This window comes from Mirounga angustirostris, unplaced genomic scaffold (assembly GCF_029215605.1).
Source record: "Mirounga angustirostris isolate CCGP_5_RB_7025 unplaced genomic scaffold, mMirAng1.0.hap1 SCAF_2, whole genome shotgun sequence".
NCBI lineage: Eukaryota > Metazoa > Chordata > Mammalia > Carnivora > Phocidae > Mirounga > Mirounga angustirostris.
The window spans coordinates 81,300,851-81,312,051 of record NW_026991710.1 but is presented as its reverse complement, the minus strand read 5'-3'; the positions used below and the strand labels follow the sequence as shown (position 1 = coordinate 81,312,051).

The 11,201-nt window shown below is 42.9% G+C and overlaps 1 protein-coding gene across 3 annotated transcripts; it reads left to right on the top strand.

Moving 5' to 3' along the window:
• Window positions 1–393: 393 nt before the first annotated feature.
• Window positions 394–10,966, top strand: LOC135362979 (rho GTPase-activating protein 20-like). 3 transcript variants are annotated; one of them, XM_064582855.1, is made up of 3 exons: window positions 394–471; window positions 8,831–9,006; window positions 10,395–10,966. In XM_064582855.1, the coding sequence occupies exons 1-3, from the start codon at window positions 441–443 to the stop codon at window positions 10,590–10,592; spliced, it is 405 nt and encodes a 134-aa protein (XP_064438925.1). In that variant the 5' UTR covers window positions 394–440; the 3' UTR covers window positions 10,593–10,966. The 3 variants fall into 3 exon arrangements, 2 of the variants coding, with proteins under 2 accessions (XP_064438925.1, XP_064438923.1); XR_010408570.1 differs by lacking the exon at window positions 394–471 and adding an exon at window positions 7,475–7,546 and having other exon boundaries at window positions 10,395–10,920; XM_064582853.1 differs by lacking the exon at window positions 394–471 and adding an exon at window positions 7,481–7,588 and having other exon boundaries at window positions 10,395–10,920.
• The last annotated feature ends 235 nt before the right edge of the window (window positions 10,967–11,201 follow it).

The following is an 11,201-nucleotide window of genomic DNA, read 5'->3' as shown; positions in this document are numbered from 1 at the left end:
TTCTGTTTTTTTGTGTTTTTTTTTTTAAACTTTTATTTATTTACTTGACTGAGAGAGTCACAGCGAGAGAGGGAACACAAGCAGGGGGAGTGGGAGAGGGAGAAGCAGGCTTCCCGCTGAGCAGGGAGCCCGATGTAGGGCTGATCCCAGCACCCTGGGATTATGACCTGAGCCGAACGCAGACGCTTAACCGACTGAGCCACCCAGGCGCCCCTGGTTTCTACGTATTTTTATCAAGTCTGAATTTTACTGGGAAGTCCTTCCCATTTTTTCTTAGATCCAAGGTCTGTATACAAAATGTGATTTATAACTATGTCCTATGGAAAAGAGCACCCCATTCTCGTCTTTTTGTGTTACAGATTTGTCTTGTACAATTTCTCATTGAAAATTGCCTCAGGATATTTGGAGAAGACATCACTTCCCTCTTGGGCGAGAACTCAATGAGTCGTGGTAACAGCGAGAAGGCTGCAGGTACCGGGAGTAATTTAATTGGCTTTAGTGAGAAGCAGACAGCAAGGTTGCCAGGGGTCATGGGAGATGCTTAGACACAGCTGTTCTGGAGCCCAGAGCATCGCCAGGGCAAGGATTTCCATGGGCTCCTTCTTCCGAAGGCTGGCTCACAGGTCAAGGGAGGTTCCACACTGTTGTGAGACCAAAGAAAGGATAAGATGAGGTGTCTGACTTCAAGAAGTTTCTAGTGTAGATCATAAGGGCATTAGGACTCATCATGGTATGCTACAGTGTTTGGGAATTTTTTCTAACAAAATTCTAAGTGGGTGCTATATATCTATATATATATACAACATCATACATATATATGTAGTTATATAGATATATAATATATAATTAGATACTTATACTATATAAATATAACCATAGTATATATATTTATGTATATTAGATGTGCTCTGGTTGAAGCCAGAGCAAGGGGCCTTTCTTCCCCTCCCTCCTCTTTTGGCTCAGGGGCTCTTGAGGCACCACAGGATTCCAGTGCCCTTTGAAACAGGTTGAAAAGAACTGGCATCATTGAGAAAAAAGGACTTGACTTGATGTCAAAAAACCTCTCCAGAGTGTAAAGTCCTGTGCCCCCATTTACCAGCTATATTACCTTTGATCAGTTTTTCTAGCTCAGCATCAGTTTATTCATCTATAAATGTGGATAAAAATAATGTCTAAATCTTAGAATTGTGGTAAACACTAAATAAGATGATGGATGGAATCCAAAAAAAGCCATTAATAGGACTAGGAGAAGTGCCCCTGAGACTAGAGCTAGTACGATTTGAGCCTAGCTAATCACAGCTACCTGGCAGCAGTCCACCTTAGAAGGTAGACTTTTGATTCAGAACCTGGAGACACGTATCATCAATCCCTCCATATTTCTGACATTTCTTGGTTTTATGATGCTTCCCACATTGCTCTGAGGAAATCTTTAGGAAAATACAAGTCATCAGGAATTAAGATGTGTCTGGGACGCCTGGGTGGCTCAGTCATTAAGCGTCTGCCTTCAGCTCAGGTCATGATGCCGGGGTCCTGGGATCGAGCCCCGCATCGGGCTCCCTGCTCCGAGGGAAGCCTGCTTCTCCCTCTCCCCCTCCCCCTGCTTGTGTTCCCTCTCTCGCTGTCTCTCTCCCTCTTTCAAAATATAAATAAAATCTGTAAAAAAAAAAAAAAAAAAAGGAAAATGAAGGTTCCGCGTATTAAACTACAACTACTACTACTAGTACTCTCTCTTCTTCCTTAGACTCCGGCCGTAAGACTGTGACAAGCCGTTCTCTCAGTGACAGGGCCTTTTGTCAGGGTTCCAGCACTTGTCAGCACAACCAGTGCACAGCCCCACCTTCCGCAGAGCCAGGACAGCTCTTTGGAGTTCCCCTCATGGATGTGTGTGATAAAGACAACTTGCCCTTCCCAATTCTGGTAGGTCATCTCCTTTTGGTCTTCTACAGCCCTCCTGAGGAGGGGAAACTCTGAGAGGCCACGTGTCCTCATCCAAATGTATCCCCAAATGGAGAAGTCCTTAGACGGCCCCTGGCTTTGGCTGAGAAGCTCTGTTACTGTTATTTCAAGGAACAGAATCTGACTTAGGTCCAGCAGAGTCATGAGGCAAATACAACAGGAAAAGACATTCTTGTCCATTCCACTTGGGTTTTGTTTCCGCAAAGACCCACCGAGGCCTGTTCAGATCAGTCAAAATGACTCTGTGTATGTGAGTCTCTGAGAGTCCACCTCATCTTCACACTCTCCCTTCATTGCCTTCCTGCACTCACATGAGTCTCAAGTCTCCTTCAACGGAGTCTACTCAGTCTAACAACTGCAAACATCTGACACGAGCATAGACTCATCCTCTGGCAAATAGGAATCTGTTAATCCTAACAGAATATGTCAAATGAAAGCCACAGAGTTTGGCCTGTGTTATCTCAAACTGCTGTAGTGAATTGTCAGTGTGGACCTTCACTGAGTATTCGGTGTCTCTGCAAGCACTGTACGGGATGTAGGGAACGTTCTCCTAGCTATGAAGAAATGTATCATATTAGCTACTTTGTTACCTGCTAGCTACTACCCCAGGTCCTTGCATCGCAGCAAATTTAGGGGCTAGCTAGGATTATCATCCTCCACACTTCCTAACCGAATCAGAGAAGCCTCAGTACAGGATGTAAGTGACCCAGCTCACACAGTAGATAAGTAGCATAATAGACTTCAGATCCGTTGGATTCCCTGAGTCCAGCCCTTATAAAGATTCTACACAGCAGAGAGAGGACATGAAGATAGAGCAAAAGACAATTTAAGACTCATGAGAAGGGAGGGTAATCAGAGAAGGAGAAGAGAGTTTCTGAGCCTGACTTTAAAAGAGGGAAGGAAATAGAACAAGTAGGAAAGGAGTATACAGTCACTTAAAGAGAAATAAACAAATGGGAAATGAGTATTCCCTAAATAGACTTCCATACTTGGGGAAGAGCATCTACGTAGGGGAATAATGAGAAAAGAATGGTAAAGTAGGAAACAGACGGTGATTCCGCAAAGGCCTTGAAGCAGAGAAGTTTGATTTAAGAGTGGAAACTCAATGGAAAGGAAAATCTGATTAAAAGAAGTGTTTAAAATGTTTCAGTGTATGACTGTAAAATGGATATTTCGGTAGAAAGTATATAGAGAGACACTGAAAAAAAAAACAAAAAACATTGTAAATTGACTTTGGTCCTTCCCGCTCTAAAACAGTGTACCATTACATTCCCCTCCTCTTTCAAAACGGAGGCAAGCTTATGCTCTGCGTGTGTGGATATGAGATGCCATATACTTTTCTTTTCTTCCTACAGGCTATGCTTTCCTTTATTAATCAAAAAGGGCCCCTCACAGAAGGCATATTCAGAAACTCAGCCAATATAAAATCCTGCCATGTCCTAAAGGAGAAACTAAATTCTGGGGTCAAAGTGAACCCGTACAGCGAATCTGTTCATGTGGTCGCATCCGTCTTAAAGGTAGGGAAGGTCCTAGCATTATCCACACACGAGTAACTGAAGCTATGATTGGTGTCCTTCATCATGACTGCTCAAGAACCATAAAGGGCATAATAGATTAAGAACCTGACAAGCTGAAAAACGCTTGACAAAATCAAAATGTAAGGAAGCTACTTTAGGAGTTAAAAGCCCCATGTGTTAGAAATACTTTCCGTTTTCACTACACACCGCCCTCCCCACCTTCACTCCTGAAGACTCCATGCAAAATACTAACTGAAATGACTACTAGTCATGATAATAAATTTCAAAATACGCACCGATACATACACACAGTTTACCCATGAAAACATCCTCACCACCCTCCTAATGAAGGCAAACTTTCCAAAAGAAATAGAACAGGGAAAGGATTTAATCCATCAACCTTGGCACTTGTGAACAGCTCTGAACAACCCTATGTTAACGTGGTAAATGACTACAGTCATAGAATCTCAGTCACATTTGGTCTTCCCTTGTCCCCCGTTAATGTTCAAAGATGGGATCAATAGCAAGGTCCAGAAATGACTTAGGTAACCACTCCTACACTGGGGCCGTAGTGATATCCAGTAGTAATATACATACAGGCATCAGGAGACAGGAGAAGAATGATGATACACTAGGTAGCGAGATGAGTGTTGCCCTCTGTAAGGTGCACACATGGAATCGATTTTCTAGCAAGAGTTAGGAGGTTCTTTCCTGATTCCGTGTTATAAGCACCGACTAGGAAGAGGGTGAGCACTTGTGGGGAGAGTGCTTAGACATTTCTAAAGTTTTCTCTTCCTGAAGTTGACGGATCTTGGTGGAGAATCAGACTCTGCAACCTTGGCCTTGATAATATCATGGCAACCTAACTGGACAATTGTCCTAAACTAGAAATGAATATATCCTCAGGACCACAGTGAGTCTGCCATTAGACTCTCGACTTTTAGACAGTTAAGAAAAGGAAGAATGAAGCAATTGTGAGAGTAGCTTTCTTCCATGGAGCACGCATACCCCGAGTGAGAAGACCTACTTCTTTCCTAATATGTGTGGAAGAGCCCACCTGTTTGTGTTTTGATTGTTTCAGGCCTTTTCTTGCTAGAGTTAAGAGCTAGCACCTTGTCTAAAACAAGCAACATGGGTATGTGTATTTCTGTCCAGGAAGCTAATAGGATTTAGGATGGTCTATAGCCAGACCCTGTCAGTTTGTGGTACTTTGCAAAAAAAAAGCACACGCACAAAATAAATTCGAGATGATAGAAGGGAGCTTTATCTTCATTTCCACTACAGGCTAAGCTCTGCTTTTTGTCTCTAAGTTTTAGCGGGAGAAAATCCAAGCACCTGCTCCTGCGTGTGCAAGTCAATGGAGAGTCAGAGCCGAGCTCCGTGTGGGTCCCAGTTTGGGTATCTGTGAAGGAAGTGGGGGCTGAACTGAATTTTTTAACTACATATTTTCTCTGGAATATTTCCAATACATAGTTTCTATAGTATATACAGATATATATATATATTTTTTATCTCCCTAAGGACTTTCTAAGAAATATCCAAGGAAGTATATTTTTATCTGACCTCTATGACAAATGGCTCGGTGTTATTGATCAAGGCAACAAAGAGGAAAAGATAACTGCAGCCCAGAGGTAATGGTGCCATAATTACTCTACTCTGGTCACATCTCCAAAATACACCCAACATACTATTAGGAAAACATTGGCTTACGTTTTGCAGCTTTGCCCACTATAATCATGACCAACGCCAAAGAGTTTCAATTCTTCACACCCATGGGGCCCAACTTCAGAATAGAGGCACGCTTTAGGGCTATTATTGTTCTTCTCCTGATCTTATTAATGTGGACTCCTTGGCCGTTTGACACCTTCTGGATCCATGAAACTTGTAGACGAAATTCCCTGGTTCAAGACACATGCAAGAGCATCAACTGCCAGGGGTATGACCTTAAAAGCCTGTCAAACATTTAACTAACCAGAGAAGTGTTTATCTGGCTCAGGAACTGAATTCAGTGCAACAATTTTGTCTACATGCATGCCTGGAACTCTGCTACAGCGGGTTGTGTGCTAGATATACAAGGATGTATCCTGTTCCCTGTCTCTGTTTTTCCAACCTCCTAAGTGGAATCACTTTCCTAATTTAAAAGTGTGGTTTTCTGACCTTAGGCTTTTAGCCCAGCTGCCAAGAGCAAATGTTGTTCTCTTGCGATACCTTTTTGGAGTGCTATACAACATTGAGCAACATTCCTCATCCAATCAGATGACAGCTTATAATTTATCCGTTTGTATGGCCCCAAACATTCTTTACCCACCTGATTCCGGCACCTTGGAATTGGAAGACAACTTGATAAGAAAGGTAATGAGAGCTCTCATTTTTGTCCCCCAGTGTGTAGAATCCCTACTTTGAACCGGACATGTGCAGTAGTAACTCTGACGGATGGAACTTTGTGAAGTGCACATTTTCATTAGGCCCCTGTGGAGTGGCAGAGTTCTTTATCCTACTCTGGCGGGGTCTGGGAAGGGGTGTCGTTAAACGGGAAACTCCGAGCAGTCGAGTCACTTCTTCCCCCTCCAGGAGACTAAACACTAGACTGACTAAACGAGAGAGAGAAGAGTCATGTGATAACGATAGAAAAGAACCTGGGCTTTGGAGCTTCACCAGTCAAGGTTCAACTCTCAGCCTAATCCCTGAGGGACTCGTAACCTTGGGCAAAGCCATGGTTTCCTCACTACACAATGGCGACAACAGCCAGCTCCTCCGGTCATCACTGGCACATCCTGGGTGGCTTGGGCAATATGAGCCCCCATGCCTCCAAACACATTGGCCTTCCTCTGCCAATTGTGGCTCATCTAGAAAAGTACTCGGCTACTATTTCACCTCTGCTACGTCATATGGAAACTAGCAAGAGATTCCAGAATATCCTAATAAGATGACAGGTCTTCCCCAAGCTCACCCAGGGAGAGCCAGCATGAGGCAAAGCAATGCGTGAGAAGGGACTGAAGTTAGACAGACAGATACGTTTTCTCTCCAGCTGTGTGGGTTTTCCCTCACAACCCCACCAAAATCCCTGCTTCCCAACTTTATGATACTTCTTCATTTAAGAAATGGTTTTCTTAAGTTGTCGTTCATACTTTATAAAGTTTCATAAGATGGAATACATCAGTTACAGCTCAGTAAAACTGGAAACAAAATTTAAAAGCAAAAAATAAGTAAACTTTAATAAGGTAGGCTACTTTGAAAATTATCCTTGTTTTATTTATATTTTGATATGTATTTATTTGAGAGAGGGAAAGAGAGAGCGTGAGCGGGGCAGGGGCAGAAGAAGAGGGAGAGGGAGAGGGAGAAGCCCAAGCCCATTCCCCGCTGAGCACGGAGCCCAAAGTTGGCTCCATGTGGGGCTGGATCTCACCACCATGAGATCGTGATCTGCACCGAAATCAAGAGTCAGACGCCCAACAGAGGGGCCCCGAAATTTATCCTAGTCTTAAAGACGTAACCACTGATCCCAAAATGTTAGCTCTTAAAGTAGGCCACGCATTATAACTTTAGCCCACGGATGGGCAGTATTTTAAAATGTGTACCCAAAGTACACGGGAAAGTATCACTCTTTCTAAGTTATTACTGAGAGAACTCTGGTTTCTATGTGTTTCTGTTTTTTTGTGTTTTTTTTTTTTAACTTTTATTTATTTACTTGACTGAGAGAGTCACAGCGAGAGAGGGAACACAAGCAGGGGGAGTGGGAGAGGGAGAAGCAGGCTTCCCGCTGAGCAGGGAGCCCGATGTAGGGCTGATCCCAGCACCCTGGGATTATGACCTGAGCCGAACGCAGACGCTTAACCGACTGAGCCACCCAGGCGCCCCTGGTTTCTACATATTTTTATCAACTCTGAAGTTTTCTGAGAAGTCCTTCCCATTTTTTCTTAGATCCAAGGTCTGTATAGAAAATGTGATTTATAACTATGCCCTATGGAAAAGAGCACCCCATTCTTGTCTTTTTGTGTTACAGATTTGTCTTGTACAATTTCTCATTGAAAATTGCTTCAGGATATTTGGAGAAGACATCACTTCCCTCTTGGGTGAGAACTCAATGAGTCGTGGTAACAGCGAGAAGGCTGCAGGTACCGGGAGTAATTTAATTGGCTTTAGTGAGAAGCAGACAGCAAGGTTGCCAGGGGTCATGGGAGATGCTTAGACAGAGCTGTTCTGGAGCCCAGAGCATCGCCAGGGCAAGGATTTCCATGGGCTCCTTCTTCCGAAGGCTGGCTCACAGGTCAAGGGAGGTTCCACACTGTTGTGAGACCAAAGAAAGGATAAGATGAGGTGTCTGACTTCAAGAAGTTTCTAGTGTAGATCATAAGGGCATTAGGACTCATCATGGTATGCTACAGTGTTTGGGAATTTTTTCTAACAAAATTCTAAATGGGTATAACATCATACATATATATATAGTTATATATATATAATTAGATACTTATACTATATAAATATGTAATCAATATATATATATATATATTTATGTATATAAGATGTGCTCTGGTTGAAGCCAGAGCAAGGGGCCTTTCTTCCACTCCCTCCTCTTTTGACTCAGGGGCTCTTGAGGCACCACAGGATTCCAGTGCCCTTTGAAGCGGGTTGAAAAGAACTGGCATCATTGAGAAAAAAGGACTTGACTTGATGTCAAAAAACCTCTCCAGAGTGTAAAGTCCTGTGCCCCATTTACCATCTATATTATCTTTCGCCAGTTATTCCAGCTCTGCATCAGTTTATACATCTCTAAAATGTGGATAAAAATAGTGTCTAAATATTAGAATTGTGGTAAACACTAAATAAGATGATGGATGGAATCCACAAAAAGCCATTAATAGGACTAGGAATAGTGCCCCTGAGACTAGAGCTAGTACGATTTGAGCCTAGCTAATCACAGCTACCTGGCAGCAGTCCACCGTAGAAGGTAGACTTTTGATTCAGAACCTGGAGACACGTATCATCAATCCCTCCATATTTCTGACATTTCTTGGTTTTATGATGCTTACCACATTGCTTTGAGGAAATCTTTAGGAAAATACAAGTCATCAGGAATTAAGATGAGTCTGGGGCGCCTGGGTGGCTCAGTCATTAAGCGTCTGCCTTCAGCTCAGGTCCTGATCCCGGGGTCCTGGGATCGAGCCCCGCAACGGGCTCCCAGCTCCGAGGGAAGCCTGCTTCTCCCTCTGCCCCTCCCCCTGCTTGTGTTCCCTCTCTTGCTGTCTCTCTCCCTCTGTCAAAATATAAATAAAATCTGTAAAAAAAAAAAAAAAAGGAAAATGAAGGCTCAGCGTATTAAACAACAACTACTACTAGTACTCTCTCTTCTTCCTTAGACTCCGGCCCTAAGACTGTGACAAGCCGTTCTTTCAGAGCCAGGGCCTTTTGTCGGGGTTGCAGCACTTGCAGGCACACCCAGTGCACAGCCCCACCTTCCGCAAAGCCAGTACAGCTCTTTGGAGTTTCGCTCATGGATATGTGTTATAAAGACAACCTTCCCTTCCCAATTCTGGTAGGTCATCTCCTTTGGTCTTCTATAGCCCTCCTGAGGAGGGAACACTCTGAGAGGCCACGTGTCCTCATCCAAATCTATCCTCAAATGGAGTAGTCATTAGACAGCCCCTGGTTTTGGCTGAGAAGCTCTGTTACTGTTATTTCAAGGAACAGAATCTGACTTAGTTCCAGCAGAGTCATGAGGCAAATACAACAGGAAAAGACATTCTTGTCCATTCCACCTGGGTCTTGTTTTCACAAAGACCCACCGAGGCTTATTCAGATCAGTCAAAATGGACTCTGTGTATGTGAGTCTCTGAGAGTCCACCTCATCTTCACACTCTCCCTTCATTGCCTTCCTGCACTCACATGAGTCTCAAGTCTCCTTCAGCGGAGTCTACTCAGTCTAACAACTGCAAACATCTGACACAAGCATAGACTCATCCTCTGGCAAATAGGAATCTGTTAATCCTAACAGAGTATGTCAAATGAAAGCCACAGAGTTTGGCCTGTGTTATCTCAAACTGCTGTAGTGAATTGTCAGTGTGGACATTCACTGAGTATTCGGTGTCTCTGCAAGCACTGTGCGGGATGTAGGGAACGTTCTGCTAGCTATGAAGAAATGTATCATTTTAGCTAGCATGTTACCTGCTAGCTACTACCCCAGGTCCTTGCATCACAGGAAATTTAGGGGCTAGCTAGGATTATCATCCTCCGCACTGCCTAAAGGAATCAGAAAAGCCTCAGTACAGGATGCATGTGCCCCAGCTCACACAATAGATAAGTAGCATAATAGACTTCAGATCCATTGGATTCCCTGAGTCCAGCCCTTATTAAGTTTCTACACAGCAGGGAAAGGACATGAAGTTACAGCAAAAGACAATGAAAGACTCATGAGAAGGGAGGGTAATCAGAGAAGGAGAAGAGAGTTTCTGAGCCTGACTTTAAAAGAGGGAAGGAAATAGAACAAGTAGGAATGGAGTATACAGTCACTTAAAGAGAAATAAACAAATGGGAAATGAGTATTCCCTAAATAGACTTCCATACTTGGGGAAGAGCATCTATGTAGGGAATAATGAGAAAGAAATGCTAAATTAGGAAACAGACCGTGATTCCCCAAAGGCCTTGAAGCGGAGAAGTTTGATTTAAAAGTGGAAACTCAGTGGACAGGAAAATCTGATTAAAAGAAGTTTTTAAACTGTTTCACTGTATGATTGTAAAATGGATATTTGGGTGAAAACTATATAGAAAGACACTGAAAAAAAGAAACCAATCTAAATTGACTTTACTCCTTCCCACTCTAAAACAGTGTACCATTATATTCCCGTGCTCTTTCAAAATGCAGGCAAGCTTGTGCTCTGCGTTTGTGGATATGAGATGCCATATACTTTTCTTTTCTTCCTACAGGATATGCTTTCCTTTATTAATCAAAAAGGGCCCCTCACAGAAGGCATATTCAGCAAATCAGCCAATATAAAATCCTGCATGGTCCTAAAGGAGAAACTAAATTCTGGGGTCAAAGTGAACCCGTACAGCGAATCTGTTCATGTGGTCGCATCCGTCTTAAAGGTAGGGAAGGTTCTACCATTATCCACACACGAGTAACTGAAGCTATGAGGCACACTTTAGTCCTTCAACAAGACTCCTCAAGAACCATAAAGGGCATAATAGATTAAGAACCTGACAAGCTAATAAACCCTTGAGAAAATCAAAATTTAACGAAGCTACTTTAGGAGTTAAAAGCCTCATGTATTAGAAATACTTTGTTTTCACTACACACCGCCCTCCCCACTTTCACTCCTAAAGACTCCATGCAAAATACTAATACTGAAATGACTACTAGTCATGATAATAAATTTCAAAATACGCACCGATACATACACACAGTTTACCCATGCAAACATCCTCACCACCCTCCTAATGAAGGCAAACTTTCCAAAAGAAATAGAACAGGGAAAGAATTTAATCCATCCACCTTGGCACTTATGTACAGCTCTGAACAACCCTATGTTAACGTAGTAATGACTACAGTCGTAGAATCTCAATCACATTTGGTCTTCCCTTGTCCCCCGTTAATGTTCGAAGATGTGATCAATAGCAAAGTCCAGAAATGACTTAGGTAACCACTCCTACACTGCGGTCATAGTGATATCCAGTAGTAATATACATATAGGCATCAGGAGACAGGAGAGGAATGATAATACACTAGGTAGC

Excerpts from the sequence above, each read along its gene's own strand:
- LOC135362979 (XM_064582855.1), top strand. The coding sequence starts at position 441 with ATGAGTCGTGGTAACAGCGAGAAGGCTGCAG. Across the intron at positions 472-8,830 it reads TAACAGCGAGAAGGCTGCAG|ACTCCGGCCCTAAGACTGTG; the intron begins GTACCGGGAGTA and ends CTTCTTCCTTAG. Across the intron at positions 9,007-10,394 it reads ACCTTCCCTTCCCAATTCTG|GATATGCTTTCCTTTATTAA; the intron begins GTAGGTCATCTC and ends TTCTTCCTACAG.